Here is a 22,720-nt window from a genome sequence, read left to right as displayed (position 1 = left end):
ACTGTGAGGCTTACTGATTCAGGACACAGACCTGCCTAAGGAAAGGCACTTAAAATAAGAGCCACATATTAAAATCCCCTGGGAGCTTTACCCAACACTGATGCCTGGGCTCAGCCTGGTTAAATTGGAATCTCTGCGGAAGGGACCCAGGCATCAGTTGGGTTTTTTTAAGAGCTCCTCAGGTGAGTTTAATGTGCAGCCAAGGTTGAAAAAAACTGCTCTAAGTATTAATACGTTGACTTAAATCCTAAAAGTAGGTAGATTTTCTACTGAATAGTTTCAGAATCTAGAATATTGAGACTCTAAAAACTAATCACCTGGTACCTTTGTTTTACACATTTAAAATGTTTTTCCATCTAGACTCAATGTAAAATCTCCCTCTCCCCCAACTCTCTCCCTCTCTCCCTCTCTCTCTCTCTCACACACACACACAGGCATGCGCATATGTCCAGATAATAAAAACCAAGTGAAAATTTTCAACAAGGAAGATGATAGATAAGTTGTATTTGACACATAAACCTCTCATCAAGAAGGCTATTCAATTCAGGAACATGATAAGAATATTTAATATTGATCAAATATTCAAAGATATGCGACAATAGTTACCTAACATTTTCCCGGCAGGAAAACTAACTTACTGGATAAGGGTAAATCCTTTAGTGTAAAACTAAGTAAGCCTCAATTTCCAGCTTTAGGACTTACTAGCTCTCTGACTCATTTACTTAGCAGTTACATTCAATAACTGTGAAAGCTGGGCCAGGCACAAGTGGCTCATGCCTGTAATCTCAACACTTTGGGAGGTCGAGGAGGGCAGAACACCTGAGCTCAGGGGTTCAAGACCAGCCTGGCCAACATGGTGAAACCCCATCTCTACTGAAAAAATCCAAAACAAATTAGCTGGATGTGATGGTGCTCACCTGTAGTCCCAGCTACTCAGAGGACTGAGGCAGGAGAATTGCTTGAACCTGGGAGGCAGAGTTTGCAGTGAGCCGCGATTATGCCACTGCGCTCCAGCCTGGGCAACAGGGAGAGACACTGTCTAAAAAAATAAAAATAAAAATAAATTGTGAAAGCCTCTTATATTATTTTCTTTCATTGTGATTTAAGTCTTTCTTTGCTGTTTAACCTTCTCCCAGTGTACATTTTGCCTTATTATCTGGGCCCTGTAAATTCCCTGAAAGCACAGCCTGTGTACCCTTCAGGGTGCCTTGCAAATAGTTGGTTCTCCTTCACTGTTCACTCATTTGATTTGGCTCCTAAATCGGAAATGGCTTCCCCTGATAGGGCCTGCATTGTCACCAGTTGGATGGACAGATCCATTTGGAGAGCATACCTACAAAGGTGTATCATTCATGGTTTGAGAATCATGTCTTGCTTGCTAATAAATATCTGGGTAGAACAATCTACTGCCCTCTACTCTTCATATTATGAAAGTCACAAAAGGAAGCAGAGAGGAAAATAGGAATCATCTCCAGATTCTATTCTTAGTTTTCACGGGTATCATGATGGATTTATTTTATGTTCAACTACAGGTAGCAGAGCAGCTTATCAACCCTTTTGGAGAAGATGATGATGATTTCGAAACTAACTGGTGCATTGACAGAAATTTGCAGGTTAGAGGAATTTTCTTTCTCTTTCAAATATTAATAATAAGTCACTTGTGATATTTCAAATCTAAGCAGATTTTAAATGCACGCCTCTTGGCTTCAGAGCTTTAGCCACAAATGAAAGAGGCTTGGCTGTGCACTATGCTGTCTCAGGTCCTTTTGGAAGCTTATACATCCGGGATTTCAGCTCCAGTGAAATGTAGTTCCTTTTAAGTAGAATTTCAAGCCAATTTTCTTTGTAAGCCTCTCTATTAGCTTTTTCTAGCCTCTTTCATCTCAGCATAGAGCAGTATTTTAAATTGTTCTTTGGTTTGTTTTCTATTGCCAACCAGAGAGGTTAATAGTGACTTAAAATGGCATCCAGACACAATCTGGTGGGAGTTCCCAAAGTCGTATCACATCAATCCCAGCAGTCAGAGAGCCACCGGTTGGACACTGGGAGCCTGGGCCATGCCAGCCTGTGTCTCAAATCTGCATGAAATGCACTAAATGGGCCCCAGGGCCCTTACCCTGAAGCATTATTCCAGAGAGCTTTTCATGAAGAACCAGCATGAAGGAATTTTCCTTTTAGGCAAGACTCTCCCTAGACCATTCTCTTCCCTGTGAACTACAGATGAGTGAAGGCCTTCATCTTGTTCATTTGTTTCAAGCCCTTAGTTGGCAGTTAAGTAAGTCCAAACATCTCACAGCAGATCCCAATGTCAGTCTCTTAGGGAGGACACATAATGCCGAGGTCACTCACTTTGTCAAAATCGGAATCCCAGAGGATTAATAATGTATTCATGTATCCCTTTGTCAAAGCCAAGAGGAGAGAGCACCATAGCACCAAGCAGTATAGACTTCTTGATATGTTTTTCCAAACAAAGAAATGAACAAGAAACCAGGGCATATAAGAAGTGATGCCAAGTAAAAATGTGTTTACGGGGTTAACAGAATGAAAACTGGAATCTTCACCTTCCTGTAATATTTGGGGTTAAGTGGGTGCTGTCAGGTAAAACAACAGCATAATTGTGAGCACAGAATAAAAAGATGGCTCCCCTCCCTCCAGCTAAGAGGCAGCTCCTCTCTGGGGTGTGTGGTTTGATCCCGGAGTGTGGGAGGCTTGAAGCCCCACTTATCCTCATTGCAAAGTACTCTTGAGCAGTAAACGACAGATACAACTCTCTGTGGCAGCTGTGGTCATGGCAAATACGAACTATAGACATTGGTATATTCACTCACTTAGACTGTGTCCTAGCCCACTCTAACTCTCATCTGCCCACAAAAACTTCTCTTTTTTATTTAATTTACATCTGAGTTATTCTAACAATATAACAATGATTTTAGGTCTCTCTTTTAGCTGTGGACGAAATGCACATGAGCTTACCCAAGATGAAGAAGGACATTTATTGGGATGATTCTGCTGCTCGTCCACCATACACACTGGCAGCTGCTGACTACTGCATACCCTCATTTCTGGGGTCAACAGTCCAGATGGGGTAAGTACATTTTTTTTAAATCTCCAATATTTTCCAGCCTGAGCAATATAGTGAGACCTTATCTCTACAAAAAAAAAAAAAAAGAAGAAGAAGAAAAGAAAAGAAATAAAATAATTTAAAGTAGCCAACTGTGATGGCACCTGTAGTCCTAGCTACTTGGAGAGGCTGCAGTCGGAGGATTGCTCGAGCCCAGGGGTTCAAGGCTTTAGTGAGCTGTGATTGTGCCATTGCATTCTAGCCTGGGTGACGAAGTGAAACCCTGTCTCAAGAAAAATAATTAATTAATGAAAATTAAAATAAATATCTCCAATATTTAGGAAGTGAGCAGATAGATCACTGTTCTAATCTTTTTACCTTTTTTTGGCATTTTTTTCTACCTGGGCTTAGTATGTACGTCAGTCTCTGTTCAGTGGTTTTAACACAGCAATCACCCCTATGTATAATGAGCTTTAAAGTTGAGGCCTGAAGTAAATCAGGCACAGTTCTATATTTCATTAAGTCTGAGCATGTATTTGATATTGCAGAAGTGTGTGAATGTGGGAGAATTTTATTTGCTGAAGGCAGATGCCACAGTTTCCACGTAAGTTAAAGAGAAAAGCACAGACTAATTCAGAAAGTAAGAAACTCTCCACTCAAAAACAAAACAAACAAAAAACTGTAGCAAAAGGGGAAACTTCTGTGGAATTTTTCTTATAACTCTTGGCAAGACTGTGGCTCATAGTTCCCTGAGGCATGCTCTAAGCGGATTTATGCAGTGGGTTCGTGTCCCGTGGTTGCTGCCTGTGACCCTTCTTTCCCTCCTCCCCGAAGTGGCCTGCCCTCCTCCTTCCACTTGCAGGAGATCTCACTTCAACCCTGTTCCCTTTGCTGAATGTCTCCTAATCCCCATCAGTGATGGTTTGTGGCACTTCTCTTCCAAAGGGGCCCCTGAGGCTGAAAACCTTTCAAGACCCAAAGAAAAGGAAGACTGAAAGTGGAATTTCAGTAGTTCTGGAAAGTAATGAGAAAGATTTAGGAGCCAGGAGATTTGCCTTGTTGCCCACAAAGCACATCTTAGAGAAGGTTGCCTACTCCAGGCTAGATTTGCTTCTGCTTCTAGCTAGCCTTCTAAGACCAGACCCACCCACCCAGGGCTCCTTCCAGGCCAGAGAGCTCATCCCAGCCCTCAGTGTATTCCCAGTTTCCATGGATAGGAATCTCTTGTTGTATGCATGTCTCAGCCTTCATGATACCTTCTGCCGGGGCAGAGCTTCATGGATATCCAGCAATCTTCTCAATTTTCAGAATTAATAAGAGCTGTTTTTCCGTGAGTTTGATTTTAGATAATTAAATATGCTTTATCCTTCTCCTCACTCCCACCATTGATTAATGCAAAGTACTTGAAGATTTAACTTGAAAAGAAAAGAGACCAGCAATGCTTATAGAATCAGGGCATCATTGTGATGACTCTATTTAGACTGCAAATGCTCCGCAGGCTCTATTTCTAATGTCCATTGAGTTGTTCTTACCCCGTGGTTAAGATGATTATTTGAAGGTCTCAAAATTTTTATCCTGATCTACTTACTCATCCTAATCATCATAATTCTGCAGATTACCATATACATGTTCATGTTCTTTAGAAAATATTAAAACACAATGTTTCTCCTGTTTCTAAATACAGAAACAGAATTAGGGATTGACAAGATCTCAGAGAAAATTTCTTCCCCAGAAGATTATTGGGAAGATTCCATGAGATTGTAAACATTAAAATGCTTTAGGTAAAACTATAGAGCATGATGATTATTATCACCTAGTCAAGTCTTATTTGTGGATGTCAAACTGAAGCAGAGAAAGATTAAATCACTTTAAGCTATTTTTCATATTAAACTCACCCTGGAAATTTAGGACAGAAAATAAAACAACTGAGAGAAAACCAGGAGGTACAATATTTAAAACTGCAGCAAAAAATTATCAGTTGTCAGACAGAAGTCCTCCAACTAAAATGGCCTATTTGCCAGCAGGATGGAGAGAAGAACAGACAAAGGCCAGAATCTATGGGGAGAGGGTTTTGTGAGAGGTTTAACTGGATCTGCTAGAACCAATTGATCAAAGAAACTATTAGGCAAAAGCTCACTTGATCTTGATTTTCTGTAGAAATGAGGACCATTAAAGTGGACCACAATCCAGGAAAATTTACTGCAGGAAAACAGGCGATCAGAAGCCCTGAGTTGATAGAAATGGCGCCCTTTGGATTTATTAATGTCTATTTTTCCTATGATTGTCGTATTAGAAAAAATGTTTCTGTTGCCTATGACGAAAACCAAATTCAAGCTTTCTTAAGCAAAAGGAGGTTTATAGTGTCACACCCAGAGACGAGCCTAGCTTTGGGTGTCACTAGATCCAGAGGCTCAGAGAATGTCACCAGGACTCACCATTGCCCCATGATTCTCAGGTCTGCTTTTCTCTCCACTGGCTCAGATTTCAGGCAGTCTCTCTCATCCTGAGGGCAAAATGGCAAAATGGCAAGCTCCAGGCTTACAGCTTACCGTCTCAGCTAACCTGTGGAAAGGGCACATCTCTTTTCCAACTCTTGAAACTGAAGTGCTGGATTTGCTATGACTGACTGGGCTTGGTTCACATATCCATTCCTGGGCTAATTACTATCAACAGGGAGACAATATTTTGACTATTCATGGCTGGTTTATAGGTCCATCTTTGAACCAAGGGTTACAGTCAGCCCCATCCAACCATATGGAGTATGTGATATCTCCAGAAAAAGCAAGATGCTATTATCAGGAGAAGAGTGAATGGTTTTGCTGAGCTGGCAAAAACAGTAGATGTTCTCTAAAATCATCGAAGATAATTCCCTAAGCAATGAATGGTTCCTTCACCAAATACAAGGTCAATGTCAAATGAGCCACCTGACTGAGGCTCAGGGCAAGGGGAAGGTAAAAGTTAAGAATTGCTCTAGCACCGGTGGTTTTGTTGGTGCTGACTGAGCCAATGAGCTCTTTGCATGAGAGTGAAGACCACATATCAAGATGCTGTAGACACAAGCATTCCATTTTATAAAAGTGCCTGCTGCTTGATGACCATATCAAATCCTTTCCTGGATGAGATTTTTTAAAATTTTCTTATTCTCTTTGAGGTGTAGGTTCCCAGCATATTGAATTCAGAAATCAAATTGTCCTTACCTTTTCATATCAATGTTTTTGGTTTGTAGCCACAATTCCCATAATAACCCGGATATTCTAAAATCAAAGCAATGCCCTTCAAGAACAGAGCAAAAGTACTCCTCTCCAAGGGCCACCTGCAGGATCACCCGCCTCCCAGCCAGCACACTCAACAGCGCTGTTCACGTTCAGCACACTGTTCATTTCCACTTCAGAAGGAAACTCCTCGGAGACAATGTCTTCATTCTCTAAATTAAGGAACATGTTCAAAACATGGCCCTATTTTCTGCATATTTACTAAATAGATATAACTCAAATAAATCAATTTTCCTTCTTTCTATCTTAAGTACAAATTTAAAATGTATTTTCCCTTGGACCCTCACATACAGAATGTGCTCATTTATTTATTCAGGTACATTTTTTTCAGGGCCTACTATGAGGTAGGTTCTATGCCAGATGCTAGAGGTAGTCAAAAAAAGAAAAGAAAAAAAAAACACCTCCTAAGTTCACAGATGTAAGGCCAAGAAAAGTGACACTACAATGTGGTAAATGCTACAGTGGAGAAATGCTAAGCCTTATGGGAACACACACAATGAAGACACACTTCACTCAGCCTAGTGAAGCAGAGAAAGCCGCTTGGAGTCAGGGACTCTAATATGCATCTTTAAGAGTGAGTTAGGAGGCGGTCATGGTGGCTCACAACTGTAATCTCAGCACTTTGGGAGGCCGAGACAGGTAGATCACCTGAGGTCAGGAGTTCAAGACCAGCCTGATCAACATGGTGAAACCCAGTCTCTACTACAAATACAAAATTAGCTGAGCATGGTGGCACAACCTGTAATCCTAGCTACTCAGGAGGCTGAGGCAGGAGAATCGCTTGAACCCAGGAGGCAGAGGAGGTTGCAGTGAGCCGAGATTGCACCATTACACTCCAGCCTGGGCAACAAGAGCGAAGAGTAAAACTCCATTTCAAAAAAAAAAAAAAGAATGAATTAGGAGCCAGTGAACAGATAGGATTGAGGGGATTCAGCAGAGGGCACATTTCAGGCCAATATGGACAAAGACAGAAAGGAATGATAAATAGTGTACTCAGAGTAACAATTTGATAGGCAAACCAGAAGAGCCAATAAATGAATCTGGAGAGGAGGCAAGGGCAGAAGATGGAGGGTTTTATAGGCCAGGTAAGGGTTTCAGCCATTATTCAAAGCTATTAAATGACAGGGTCCCATTTTTGCTTTAGAGAGATTAGCCTGGCAACTGGCTGAAAGACGGATAGCTGAGGATAAGACCAGAGCCAGAGTGAGCAGGCTGTTGTCATTTAAACAGGAGAGGATAAGGGCCTGAAAAAGGTGTATCACAAGGGATGTAGACAGTAGAGGTGACGGAAGGGACAGATTCACGAAAGGAGAAGGAGTGAAGAATGGTAATAAACCAAAGATGAGAGAGAGTGTAAGGGCGAAAGCTGCTCTAAGGAAAAGATTATGAGCTGTCCCTTTTGCTTGTGTTGAATTTGAGATCTCTATGGGTAATTCACATGGAGATGGCCAGCAGGCAGGGAGTCCAGGGGCAAAGGATGCATTTTACTGGTATCAGTACGTAGAACCAAAGAGTGGGTGGGAAAGCTCAGAACAGTGTCAAGGAAGCAGAGCAGAATCCGAAGGGTAGAACACTATCACTGAAACGGTGGTCAGAGGAAGAGGGTAGTCAGAGTAGAAACGGTCAATATAGATGCAGAGTAACCCAGAAAATGCCCTGCCAGGAGGCCAAAGGTACAAAGTTTCCAAATAAAGCCTGAAGAGCATGCCATAGGTTTTGTATGTTAGGGTCATCAGAGACTTAGGTGAGAGTGTGGGGTAGAAATTAAACTGTAGTAGGTTAGAAGTGATGTATAGGTAAGAAGATCAAATTGCCAGTGTAAGCTGTTTTCAAAAAATAATTTTATTGTAGAAAAGTTCAAACCGGGCCAGACACGATGGCCCACGCCTGTAGTCCCAGCACTTTGGGAGGCCACGGCAGGCAGATCACTTGAGGCCAGAAGTTCGACACCAGCCTGGCCAACATGGTGAAACCCCATCTCCACCAAAATTACAAAAATTAGCCAGCGTGGTGGCACACACCTGTAGTCCCAGCTATTTGGGAGGCTGAGGCAGGAGAATCGCTTGAACCCAGGAGCGGAAGGTTGCAGTGAGCCAAGATCATGTCACTGCACTACAGTTTGGGTGACAGAGCGAGACCGTGTCTCAGAAAAAAAAAAAAAAAAGAAGTTTAAGCAGTTCCAAAGGTAGAGAACAAGCTATGATAAAGCTCCATGTATCCATCACCCCTTCAATTATCAAGTTACAGCCAGTCTTGTTTCATTCCCCACCCACCTTTATCTTCCCTGCCATTTGATCATGGTAAAGCAAATAGATCATAATGCCATTTTCATACCTAAAAAACGAAAATAAAACAAACCCAAAACGCATGTAATTCCTCAATTCATTAAGTATCCATGGACTATTTTTTTGAGAAGTCTGAATTGACGGGGTAAATAAATCAGACCATATTCACTAAGAGACAGGGATGCTGGTCTGTTTCCTCCCTCAATTCAGACTTCTAGGAATGGCTTTTTTCTTTTGTCTTGGGTAAGGCTAGTGGCGTATTTTTTACTTGCTTTGTTTTTTGTTTTGTTTCGTTTTGCAGGGGTTTTTTTGTTTGTGTTTTGTGTTTTGGTTTTTTTGGAGACAGAGTCTCTGTCACCCAGGCTGGAGTGCAGTGGCGTGATCTCAGCTCACTGTAACCTCCACCTCCTGGGTTCAAGCAATTCCCCTGCCTCAGCCTCCCAAGTAGCTGGGATTAGAGGCATGCACCACCACACCCAGCTAATTTTTGTATTTTTAGTAGAGACGGGGTTTCACCATGTTGGCCAGGCTGGCCTTGAACTCCTGACCTCAGGTGATCTGCCTACCTTGGCCTCCTTAGAATTACCTTCACCACCTATACTGAATTTCACTCAGCTGCTGTACCTGGCCTTGTTTGGACAGAGCCATTAAGACTCCCTCTGGTGTTTACTGTAGTGCTGTCCACTGTGTAACTTAGAATCCCTTTTAGCAGAGGACCCACAGGAAGAAACGTATTTCAGACATTGGGGGGAAAAAAGGAAGCTTTGCCTCTTCTGGGCAAATCTTACACTATTTATCTTATAAACTTTATAATTTTATAATTAATGATGGTTTCCTTTTCATTTTGGCTGCTGGGAAGCTGACAATCAAATTTGTAGTCTACCTTTACTAAGTCTGTGGAATGGGATTATTTTGGAAGGTATTTCTAGATTCTGTGTCTTTTATGATTGTTTCTTATTCTACCTCTACTATATTGGCCTGATCTTATATATTATATATATTTATATAATGTAATATATAAATATAATATTTTATATGTCATATATACTACATACTATTATTGCATCGTATGTATTTCCATAAGGCCACATCAAACCCTTGGTAAGATGAAGCAAGATGTGATAAAGAAACAAATTAACAACTCTCCTTGTTTTGAAAAAGGAAGGAAAAAAGACAGGCTGAGGAAAAGGAGCCCACTGGAAGAGAGGAAAGACACAGGAGCAAGGGGGGATGACTGAGAAAGGTCCTAAAGAAGACATAGGGCCAACCCCGGGGGGTAGGGGAGGTCCCAGTGGCTGAGCTAGAGGGAAGCAGTTGAAGTTGGATACAGTAAGGGGAGAAGGGGAGTTGGTGCCTGTGCAGCCAGGGAAGCGGGAACCAATGTTCTTGCCTCATCTAGTCATCGTGTCTTAATCTAAAGGAAGCTTTAACAGAGCTCATCTTTCTCTGTCCAATCTTGGACCAAAGAGCTACTGTTTTAAAACTGCATTTTATAAGCTTTAACACCAAACTAGTGCTGAAGTTCCATCTCCTGATCTTTGCATGGGGCACATTAAAAATCACCTTTAAAATCAACACTCCGAATGAAAAAAGGCCAGTTAAAAATCTGAATGCAGTCCCCAAAATAGAAATGCTTTCATAAATATGCCAGTCTTGAGCATTTACTAAATAATGATAATTATTGCATGGCCAGTAAGCTACACTTAGTCATTTTATGAGTTAATAAGCAAGGAAAAAATATTTCTTGTGTGAATTCTTTTACCATTATCTCATGTGGGATCACTTCAGTTGAATCTGTTTTGTTTTTTCTTTTGTAATACTACGGAATCCTTTCTAATCTGCTGTAGTTTTGTTTTTGTTTTTGTTTTTGTTTGCTTTTTGCCTTTTGTATTTTTGAGACAGAGACTCCCTCTGTCATCCAGGATGGAGTGTACAGTGGTGCAATCACAGCTCACTGCAGCCTCGAACTCCTAGGCTCAAGCTGTCTTCCTGCCTCAGCCTCCTGTAGCTGGGACTACAGGTGCACACCACCATGCCTGGCTTTTTTTTTTTTTTTTTTTTGAGACAGAGTCTCGCTCTGTTGCCCAGGCTGGAGTGCAATGGCACAATCTAGGCTCACTGCAAGCTCCGCCTCCCGGGTTCACGCCATTCTCCTGCCTCAGCCTCCCGAGTAGCTGGGACTACAGGCGACCGCCACCTCACCTGGCTAATTTTTTGTATTTTAGTAGAGACAGGGTTTCACAGTATTAGCCAGGATGGTCTCAAGAGGCAAAGGTCTGGCTATGCCCATTCTGGTCTTGAACTCCTGGTCTCAAGAGATCTTACCACCTAGGCCTCCCAAAGTGTTGGGATTACTGGTGGGAGCCACCATGCCAGCCTTGATCTGCTGTTTTAATTAAGGCATCTTTTCATTAGCTTAACTATGGAGATGCTATTAACCAAGATTGAGAAAACACCCACGAGTAGCCAAAAGAACATTGTCTGTAAGAGGCACAGTGAGAAAATATACCCAAACCCTAACGTAATAATGAGTTTTCCTGGGACAATAATAAACACATGCGTGATAAAAATAACTTTACCAAAAGAAACTTTAAATGCTTAAACTCAAGATTTTTAAAAACAAATGAACAAAAATCAAGGTCCAGAACTACCCTGTCACTACTGGCTTGAGGTAGAGGTAGAATGCCTGTCTTCACATTATATCATCATGAGTCACTTCAAAATTCTTACTATCTTTTAATTACTTGGGATTACCCATTAACACAAATTAAGACTCTGAGGAATGAAACACAGAAATTAAAGACTGAAGTCTCATAATGCCCTTTAGTCCTAACTTGAAAATCAAAACAGCCAACAGTAAAGAAGATAATCCCTTAAGGGCATTGGAAAAACCCTAACAAACTATCCATTCATAACAGCTAAAGGATTCGAAATTTTGGAGAAGACAGGCTGTAACTGCTTATGAAATGGATCACTCAAGTGTGTCCAGAGCGCTTGCTCTGTCTTGCTAATCTAAAAGCATGCTCCAAGCTTGTAAACTTTAAACTGCTGACTGTAATCCCATTTAAAGAGCTTTGTTTTATTGGGCTTTTCTGCCATAATTCAAATAATTATGTCAAAATGTTCTCACATATATAATAATCTTTAAAAAGGGGTCTATGAAGTCAATTAAGGATCCACTTAGTAAAGAGGAAAAATATTCAAAATTTTAAAGAACTCCTTCTGGCTAGGAGTTGAGGGATTTATTTAAGATGTATTTGGTGCTATGGAACTGTGTCAGAAATAGTCATTTCTACTTATCTATCTTTATTCTAAAAGTTCTAGGAATATGTAACAATAATATGATATTTGGTAATTATACAGACATGCAAATGTACTTAATGTACACAAAATATTTAGAATTATACAGTAGGTCAGAAGTATTTTTAGTGATATTAATTCAAATATACCAAAATACATATTTTAGTGAGCAAAGACTTTATTAAGGTGTGGTTAAATATACTTCTATGTTGATATTACTTAGTAATCCTCTTTAGTCAACTATATTCAAATATTTTAGCTTTACAAGAAAATACATAGTCTGATACATACTATTGCATGCTTATATTACAAACTACCAAAAATATCTCAAATTCTGAATTACTAACTTCAACAAAAGTGTATTCTGGGAACATTGACTTTTCACTTAATGTACCAGAAAGGAAGGAGAAATGGAAACTTCCAAGGAGATGAATGTGCATTAAGTTTATAATTTTAGAACTACTCAGGGATTCTTTCATACCCTGATGTGGGGTCACTATGGGCAATCAGTTTTCATCTTTAAACGGTATCAGATGTGTACATGGCTTGATTTCCTTTTTTAACAAAATTCCTACAGAATAGAACACTATTGAAGAGGGAACTTTAAGTGAACCCCTACTTTTGGCCATAATTTCTTTTTGTGTCAGCCAGCAAGAGCCGAACATAACCAGGGTGGTAGGATGTAGCTAGATAAGCCTTGTGAAAGGCACAGGAGACCACTTCTTCAACCAGATTTGCTAAAGCCTTTGGCTCAATGATCAGATAGGCCAACACTGGGGTAGCAGTGGGGTCATCAGCTCTAAATGCAGCTTTCTGGGCTACCTTCTAGGATGCTCTAGAGCTTAGAACTGTCCACCTGAAAGAGAGTAGAGAGAGGCTGGGTGAATACAATATTTGGTCCACTGGATTTTCCTCATAACCCTTAGCCCCATACCTCCCGGTTCAGAGGGAGGGTTGCCTTGTCCATTGTATAAATCCTTGGCTACAGCTTTGATGATGATTCTGCAGTGCAGATGGTTAAAAATAGCCGCATGTGCCTCAGATGGGTTTGAAGAGTACATTTTGCTTTGCCCATGAAAAAATGCTTCTCCACGCATGTCTCTGTCCTGATAGATTCTCAGGCAAATTATCGGCTCCCTCCAAGGCAGTCGCCTGACTGTGAGTACACTAGCAATTTGAAAACAATAAATCTGCAGTGAGAAGTAGAATTCATCATACTAAATATCGTTTTCCTAAATTCCTCATTTCAGTTCTGTTAAAAAGGCCTCTTTTTATTTGAATTTAAATTGTCAAAATACCGCTTCAAAAGTAGAGCAGAGAAAGAGAGACAAGCATCATCCAGTTTTATCTTTCAATCTTTTTGAAGCTCTATATTTACCTAATCACTCTCATGAGAAGGGGGTTGCTTTGCAAAAAGCTTTCTTTGGAGAAATGCATTAAATCCTTCAAGCTATCAGGGCTATTTTTGTCTTTCTATATTAGACACACCCCAAGAAGTATGGCAGTCTGCTGACATCTTCGTCAGCCTGGCTCTTGCCTCTTTGTTATGGCAGCAGAGGGTGAAGCATGTTCTTCTGCACCCCTGACCAGCCCAAGCATCTTTTCAAGTTCCTAATAAATCATGGCTGCTTATGCCCTCAGATGTTTGTCATTTGCAGGGGAAACCGTGGGGCTGGTGTTTGTGGAGCTATTCCATATAGATTTTGAAATTTGGGTTTTTTATTAATACTTGAGATTAAAATTATTTTAATCCAGACATCTATCTAATCTGTGGAAATAATACATGCGCTTCCTTCTTCTGGACTCATCTATAACTAACCAGCCTGACTGGCTTAACAGAACCTTTTCTCTCTCTCCTTCTTCTACTCTTCTCCCTTTCAAAAATAGCCCAATATATGACACAATCGTTCTCATTCTCATGTTTTCTATGCTTTTGTATTGATGCTTTCTATTGCACAATAAGTGTATATTGCAGAGTTTGATGATGTTTGGCAAATGGCACAAAAAAAACAATATTGAGAGGCAAGGTCAGGGCAGTCTGTCTCCACAGTTTTCACCATTTGAGCAGCCCTCTCTTCCTTCCCTCAAATAACCCAGCTTCTTCCAGTTCTTATATTTCCTCTTCACGCGCCCAGTGCCCTATCATTAAATGGCTTATCATTAAATGGCTAAGTCATCCCTTTTGAAGGTGTTAATTGTTAAGTGATATCTCCTGGTGTAGTAACAATTTTAAAAGGACAATCTTGAAGAAGAAAAGAGAGTGACCTTCAGAAACACATTATCATCTCCTCCAACCCTGTATGAGAAGTCAATGATGACTTAGAAACCACTTCTGAAAGTTTGCCAGTCATTGACAGAGTCCTTTTTACATCTTCTACTTTCAAAGCTTTTCTACAAATGTCACCCCTTTTGAACTTTCAAACAACCTAAAAGGCAGGTAAAGGATAATTATCACCAGCTTACCAAGAATGATACTAAGTCACAAAAGATTAAATGAGTCCCCAAAGATCACGCAGCTGGTTGGTGTCAGCATGGACAGCAGCAATCCTGGCTCTGCAAGTTCTCAAAATAAATTATTTTTCCCACCACAGAGACAGTTCTCAAATTTCATCCCTGGAAACTGATGGCTGCATGACACTTTCCATGAATGTCCTCCTATCTATAATTACCTGCCTCTCTCAGTCCAAATAAGTTCCAGAACATAAAACCAAGCTCTTTCAGCTGACTCTCTCTAATAGGAATATAATGAGGGTACTTTTGTTCTATCATATAATATTTCTGCTATTAGTTGGTTAAGTGGTATTATATTGAGCCTCAGGATTGTACTAACCCTAGACTAAGAGGATACTTTAAATATCAAATAAGGAGCAGAAAAAAAAAAAAAACATAAAATAAACTAAAATTTATACCCCAGCCTCCCATTTGGGAAATACTCTTTCAAACTATTCTAAGGCCTAGTGTGGTAGCTCTCACCTATAATCCCAACACTTTGGGAAGTCAAGACAAGAGGACCACTTCAGGCCAGGAGTTCAAGACCAGCATGGGCAACATAGGGAGACCCCATCTCTACCAAAAATAAAAAATTAGCCAGGCATGGTGGTGCACACCCACGGTCCTAGCTACTTGAGAGGCTAAGGTGGAAGGATCGCTTTAGCCCAAGAGGTCAAGGCTACAGTGAGCCATGATTGTGCCACTGCACTCCAGCCTGGGTCACAGAGTGAGGCCTTGTCTCTAAATAAATAAATAAATAAGTATTCTATTTTAAACTATTTTGTTCTTAAAGCACAGCTTCTGCTATCATATTGGGAATAGTGGCTACCAGAGAAAGGAGGAGATGAACATTGTGTGTTTAGATCTTCCATGGAAGCATTCAGAAGAAATGTCATTAGGTTTGTCATACTGGGGAGTTTCCCTACTGCTCTGTTACAGCATTAAGACCTGGAGGGCATCATTCATCACTCAGCGTAAGATATGTAACACTGCCCCCAAGAGCACAGAACACGAAGTGTTCTTCCAAAGACCGTGTTTCAGACTAAAGGAGTGAAAAGTTTTCAAGTCATGTTTCTTATCCAAAGCAATCATCAACATTGCTTTTTGTGTAGCCTTCCACCATGGACACCCCTACCAACACCACACAACCCTAGCAATGCCCTCCATTCTCAAAGACAATCCACAGCTTCCCTCTGTCTCCGGGATAAAGGCCACATCCCGCAACCTGGTATACGACTCTTCATGGCACAGTCTAAGGACCTCTTTCCAGCCTAGGCCTGACACTTTCCTGTGTTTCACACAGATTCAAGTACCTCCTATTTCTCACAAACACCCTCAACTTTCCTGCTGCCTTATCTGTTCAAGTCACTTCTTTCATGTGGAATGCTCTGTCCTTTTCCTATCTATCCAATTCCCACTCAGTGTCAAAGCCCAGCTCAAAAATTTGCTTTGCCCCAAATGTAGATATTTATTTATATGTCTTCTCTCTCCTTTTCAGTGATCATTTAAAAGGTACCTAATGCAGCAAATTGTTCATGATAAGTGCTCAATAAATTTAGTCGGGTGAATAAACAGATAAATTTCATGCATCCACTCCATAGTCTTATGAGCCAGGAAGGTACAATAAGGTCTTCTTGGCAGACCTACCCAATGTCAGTCATGAATCAGTAGAATGTTAGCAAGAACACTAGATGTTCTGCAGCTTGCTTGTTGCAACTTGTCTTTTTCCCCCATCTATGACCCAGGGGTTTATACCTCTTGTTGCAGTTGAAGGTCTTATACATACGTCCTACAACAGGGCATAAAGTTTTTGTCTTTGAGTCACAAAGTTTTGAGGTATTAAAAATAAAAACTTTTTTCCCTAGAAGGCTGTCTTTCTTACAATACTGCATCCTTTAGAGGTAGTTTAAAAAAACAAATCTTAAATAAATAGTTGAGATCCCAAATGGAAGACAGATGCTTGTCCTATATAGAGAGATTGCCAGCTTGTCCTTGATTCCCAGAACACATCCAGAGTGGCGATGGTAGTGAATAAGTTCACTTGTGGCTCCGCTGGTGTCCTCCTCCCTAACTAAATCGGTGCCTGTGGAGTGTGACTGGAGAGTTGACCAAATGCAATCCACCCAGCAGGGTCACCAAGGCCACTGAAGCATGAGTCTGCATTTTTCAAGTCGATGTAATAGAATCTTAGCCTCACATAGTGGAGGGTGGATCAGAAGGCTATCTGGTAGCCAAGGGCGCTGCTGGGGCTTTAGAAAAACAGCACAAGGCTGTAATCGAACGCCGTCCAGCACATTCAGCCAGTTAATCATCTCAGTCATCCATGTTTTATTCATAAACATGAGGAACGATGTTTCTTTGGCTGCTTGCTTTGCCCTTTCAAGTTACACCAATATTATGCCGTCCCAATGTTTTCCTTCATGTCACATAAAACGCACGTGGCATCTTGTCACCAGAGATGTCTCTACCAATATTGGACTGAGACCGGCTGGTTACTGTTGCTCCCAGAGCTAGCACGATGAGCATTTGTAATTCAAGGGCAAGGTTTTAAGTTGTTCTTCAAACCCCATTAAGGCTGTAAGTCCATGGAGATGTGTAGCAAATAACTATGTAATCCGAGGCCAGAGTAGACCAAATTACCAAACAGGCTTATCTCACCTCAATTATTCATTTTATGTCAGTCCTGAAGGAGATTTAAAATGTTAGGATTGGCCAAGCGTGGTGGCTCATGCCTGTAATGCCAGCACTTTGGGAGGGTAAGGTGGGCGGATCATTTGAGGTCAGGAGTTTAAGACATCCTGGCCAACATGGTAAAACCTGTCTCTACTAAAAATACAAAAATTATCTGGGCGTGGTAGCACCTGCCTGTAATCCCAGCTATTGAGGAGGCTGAGGCCTGAGAATCACTTGAACCTGGGAGACGGAGGTTGCAGTGAGCTGAGATCATACCACTACACTCCAGCCTGGGCGACAGAATAATACTCTGTCTCAAATAAATACTTAACTAAATGATAGAATTATTTGTTTTATTTTTTAAATGGTAAAAAGCCAGCAGGAAATTCTTGGTAGCCAATCCATCAAATTTAATCACAAAGGGAGCCCAATCGTGATGCAAGTTCACCCTACCTGGATGAATATATCCTTTCCACAAGGTTCCAATTTCTCTTGTTTTAACCCTAATTGTACAGATGTAAATGCAAAGCCTCATCAGGAATGTTCACAAATTACCTCTGAGCAACGACTGTGCTTTACTCACTCTTCCACCCTGGGCTCTAGCAGGCTTTCCATCACAGTGATTAGGAGCAGGGACTTGGAGCTAGACTTCCGAATTTGCTCTCACTAGCTGCGTACATTTAGTGAATCTCTCCAGGCCCCAGTTTCCTCATTTGTAAAGTGTAAATAATAATACTAATACCAACTCATCTAATTATTGTGATAACTGAATGAATCAATACATAGGAGGTGCTTAGCAGGGCCTTAGTATATAGTCAATAAATGTGAACTGGTCATTGCACTCTCATGAATTTACTCTCATCCATTGTTAAGGGGGGGTTTTATGGGTCCTTGGGAAACATGACTTTAATTCAACTGTACTAAGGGAGAAAGAATATGTACTAGGTGATAGATAGATAGATAGATAGATAGATAGATAGATAGATAGATAGATTCATAGATATAGATATATAGATATTTCTTAATGTCTAAGTCTCTAGATCAGTGATTCTCAAAGTGTGGTCTGGGGATATCTGGGGATCCCTAAGACCCCTCCAGAGAGTCCTGAAGGTCAAAAATGTTTTCATAATAGCACAACATGTTATTTGCCTTTTTCATTCTCATTCTGTCAAGAGTGTCCAGAGGAATTTTCCAGAGGCCACAAGATATGTGATGATGTCATCACTTAGCAGTAAATGGAATGTGTGCTTGTACAAGCTTGCATTTCAGACATTCCCCAGTTATAATTTTAAATACAGTAAAGAGTAGTAGATATAACCCACATAAGCAAATCTCTTTGGGATATTCAATAATTTTTAAGAGTTTAAAAGGAATCTGAGATCAAAAAGTGTGAGAGCCTCTGCTAGACTATCTCAAGTCCTCAAACCCCCATTTAAAAATATATAAGGCAAACATACCAAACTCATCTCTTAACTTTGAGACTCTGCCCCCAAAACTAGGCCCCCGAAGCTACTCTGCCTGGGTCTTGTCATTGTGTGTTTCAGGCTGTCTGGGTCCGACTTTCCTGACGAGGAGTGGCTGTGGAATTATGAGAAGCATGGCCACCGGCATTCCATGATAAGAAGAGTCAAGCGGTTCCTGAGTGCCCACGAACACCCCTCCAGTCCCAGAAGAAGAAGCTATAGAAGGCAGACAAGTGACAGCTCCATGTTCTTACCCCGAGATGACCTCAGCCCAGCCAGGGATCTACTGGATGTGCCCTTAAGAAACCCCCACAGGTCCTCACCCACCTGGAAGAAATCCTCCTTCCCAGAAGGAAGCCCCACACTGCGCTCCAGCATCGGAGAGCTGTCCACCATCAGGGAGACCAGCCAGACAAGCACTTTACAGAGCCTGACCCCACAGTCCAGTGTGAGAACCTCGCCCATCAAAATGCCACTGGTGCCCGAAGTACTGATCACAGCGGCTGAAGCTCCGGTGCCCACTTCAGACAGCTACCACCATGACTCCGCTACCTCCATCTTGAGCTCTGAGTTTACAGGGGTTCAGCCAAGCAAGACTGAGCAGCAGCAGGGCCCCATGGGATCCATCCTGTCTCCTTCAGAGAAGGAAACACCTCCCAGAGGCCCCGGTCTCCAGACTGTTTCAGCCAGTGCCGAGGAAAATATATTCAACTGTGAAGAAGACCCTGGTGATACCTTTCTAAAAAGGTGGAGCTTTCCAGGATTCCTGGAGTCCAGCCACACTTCCCTAGTAAACCTAAGTCCAGACCCCATGAGTTCTCAGCCAGCTCTTTTAATTGACACAGAAACATCCTCAGAGGTCAGTGGGATCAACATTGTGGCTGGCTCTCGAGTCTCTCCTGATATGCTGTATTTAATGGAAAACCTGGACACTAAGGAAACAGATATCATAGAGCTGAACAACAGGGAAACTGAGGAATCACCCAAATGAGTGCCACAAAGTTCTAGGACCTGGTTCTGGCCTAGGTTCTTATCTCCCCAAAAGCAGCATTAGTCCCAGGATATACCTGAAGGCTGGTTAACTTTTTAAAAACATGATCACACGATATAAGCTACTTAGAACTTTGAAGGGCATTATGATCCTGACTTTTTGAGAACTGCGAAAAATCAAATGCATTCACGTCATCCATCACAACATGGCTGTCACTGGAAGTTACACAGACCACAGTGATAAATAAGTCTTAACCAAATAAGGAATCTGAAAAATATACACGACTTACAAATTCATAGATTATTAGCTGTGGAAAGAGTCTCATAAATCATAGTCCAATCCCCTAGACCTAAAGGCCCAGACACATAGGGTTCTCTATTTCTCTTCTTTTTTCTCTTTCTTATTCTCTTTAGCCATAAAGAAAGGAGATGGATCACACAATGCCTGAAAGACCCCCTCCTTCCTAACTTTTCGTTCGAGGCTTTCTAACCATCTCATTCCTACTTTCCGATAACTAGTATTGTTATTATCACTTCCTGATTCTTAAGCTTCATCAGCACCAGAACACTTCATTCTCTTCAATTTCCTTTTCTACTTTTGTCTCTTTCCCCTTTATTCTGTCATCCTTTTTTCCCCTTCCCTTCTCTCTGGTTGTGCTGCTTTTCTAGTGACTCTAATCTGTCCCATTTTTCAGGTTATAATATTTCCTCTTGCCAAATCTGTTGCTTACATCTTGCCATGAATTTCAAAATATAAGACATTGGCAAAGCCTCCTACAGAATCATCAAAGGTGTCAACGAATCCAGCCTGATACCCTTCTAGCCTCACTTCCAGTGGAAGGCCTATAGGAGTGATGGTTCCCCCCATGCCCTTGCAGCCATTGCCATTTCTTTCTGCTTCCACTCTTTGGTCTTGGGCACTGGAGAAAAATGAAGCCAAGAGAATATGAAATTTGCATAGCCAAATGCTATGGAACCAAAGAATAAGATGACTCACTCACGTCTGTTTAACTTGAACTCTTATGCAAAAATCCCAATCGTGTTGCAACATGGGACCAGTTACTGTGTCTATCAGGTCATTTGGGAATGAGGTAGGATACTGGGCTGGGTGGCTAATGGGGTCCAGGGCTGCATAACGGGGACCGGATGTTGGTACTCCTCCCAGGGAGCTCTCAGGACGGCTGTTTGTCGTGAGCTCCCAGGTGCCTAGGCCATGCCTTACGACTGCTGCACTTACCATTTGTCATATGATGACACTTGACTTCATATGGCTTTAGAAATAAAATCACTCTCATAACTACCATTTATTGAGTGCTCACAGTGTTCCAGGCAGCAGCGAATCTCATGAGACTGATACACTGTTATTTCCATTTTAAAGGCAAGAGAAACAGGCTTTAGAGAAGTAAGGTATTTGCCTAAAATCACATAGCCAAGAAGTGACAGTGTTCACATTCAAACCCAGGTTTATCTGACTCAAGAGCCCACATTGTTAACCTGTATGCTTTCTCACTGTCCTATGCTATGTGTAAGGCCCTGAATCTGCCAGCAATTTGCCCAGCATTCTGGAGGATGCTCCAAGGGAGGCATGCCCAAAGAGATTTAGGTTCAGGCTAAATTTCTCCAGCCTCAAGGGCCTCTCTGGGTCCTCCCCGCTCAAGTCTACCTGGGTCTTTTATGCACTCATAGAGAAGGGCATTGCTCCAGCTTGGAGTACCAGCCATAGTCCTCTTTATTTTTCATGACAGAAGAAAGTTGGCAGGACCCTCCTTCCCTTCGCCAACTCCTCCTGATATACAATGTTAAAAATGGCACATTTTCACATGACCTCATATCTCCCAGGCCTCCAAGCTGCATGACAGCAATGACACTGACTTTAACTTTTCTCAAAGGATTGAAAAGAAATAATATTAGAGGAAATGCTACACACCTTGATGGTTCTCTATGTTGGTTGGTAGTGTTAGCACCTGGGAAAGCACCATTATTCCCAAAGCACTACGCATAGACTATGGGATCAAGAGCCAATGTAACACTTCAAGAAGGCAGGACCCCTAACCTTCTCCCAGTCACCGGGCTCTTAATGCTATTTTATTGGATGTTTCAATTTCAGTCTGTCTATTCTCTTCTCTTTGGTTCTATCTGTTGCTCAAATTCAAGTAAGTTTCTACTTAGCTGCTTTTGAAATATAATCAGCTTTCATTCCTAAATCCAAGGTGATAAATTATACACAAATATAATAATACATTTATGAAGGGCTGGCAGTGTTCATTTATCTCTGCTTCCACGCACCCCTTATGCACTTTTATCCAGATAATTATTTAATTTCCTCAATATTTCTTCAAAATTTGAAATAGACTCTCATTTTCTCCTTGCAGTGAAAACTAAATTATGGCATGCTCGATGAGCCCATGTGGTTGAATTCAGCTATAAAATCAAGCCAGCAATTGCTCAGAGCAGATGAAGAAATTCTCTATTAATTCTAAAATGAGTTTTTACTCAACGCAGACCATGGTTGAAAAAAACAAAATGATTTCTTCTCATGTACCTGATTTCGTTGCCTGCCTAGCTCCTTTTCCCCGAGTACTGGAACCTTCACCCACCTGGATGAATGGTCACATGGCCTGGTGCCTTAATCTTTTGGGTTTGCATTCCAAGAACAGGCTCAACTCTGTCACGTTAAATGTGACCCGAAAGCCAGAGAGTGCGGTGAGGCCAAGCTCTATTTGTTGTGTTCTCTCCCTGCTTTGTAGAGATAACTCTGCCCTGACACTGAGGTCTGCAGTTCAGTAAGGAAATGGCCCACTAACTTTTTCTCAATTTTCCAAGAATTTAGAGATGACTGGCCCCCAGCAAAACAAAGAAGACTGTTATCTCCCATTCCTTTACTGTCATGTCTACTTCATGGTGTATCGCCTCCATCACTCCAGGCATCCACTTTCAGCCTGGTTCAGCTAAGCTATGGAAAATATTTTAAATGGAATGGAAAAATGTAAAATTTGCCATGAAAGTAAAGATTTGTTTAAATCTTAAAAATATACCTCTTCTTTTAGTGTTTTCCCCTCTAGATTCCTTCTCCAGATAAATTAGATAAATTGATTCAATTTTTTCTTTTCTTTTTTTTTTTTTTTTTTGTTGAGACAGAGTCTCACTTTGTCACCCACAGCTGGAGTGCAGTGGCACAATCTCTGC

The 22,720-nt window shown here is 41.3% G+C and overlaps 1 protein-coding gene across 17 annotated transcripts in view; it reads left to right on the top strand.

The window, feature by feature from the left end:
• The window catches only part of BEST3 (bestrophin 3), a 45,824-nt gene extending 24,987 nt beyond the window's left edge, over nt 1-20,837 (top strand). For 12 of the 17 annotated variants that reach the window (XM_074007397.1, XM_074007396.1, XM_074007395.1 and 9 more), the window contains 3 exons: nt 1,533-1,613; nt 2,934-3,085; nt 18,626-20,837. In XM_074007397.1, coding sequence (XP_073863498.1) covers nt 1,533-1,613; nt 2,934-3,085; nt 18,626-19,535 — 1,143 coding nt within the window. In that variant the 3' untranslated portion in view covers nt 19,536-20,837. The remainder of the gene's footprint in view (nt 1-1,532; nt 1,614-2,933; nt 3,086-18,625) is intronic. The other 5 variants (XM_074007399.1, XM_074007398.1, XM_074007400.1 and 2 more) reach the window with 2 other exon arrangements.
• The last annotated feature ends 1,883 nt before the right edge of the window (nt 20,838-22,720 follow it).

Source organism: Macaca fascicularis, chromosome 11 (genome assembly GCF_037993035.2).
Source record: "Macaca fascicularis isolate 582-1 chromosome 11, T2T-MFA8v1.1".
Classification (NCBI taxonomy): Eukaryota; Metazoa; Chordata; class Mammalia; order Primates; family Cercopithecidae; genus Macaca; species Macaca fascicularis.
This window is presented reverse-complemented; position numbering and strand designations above follow the sequence as displayed.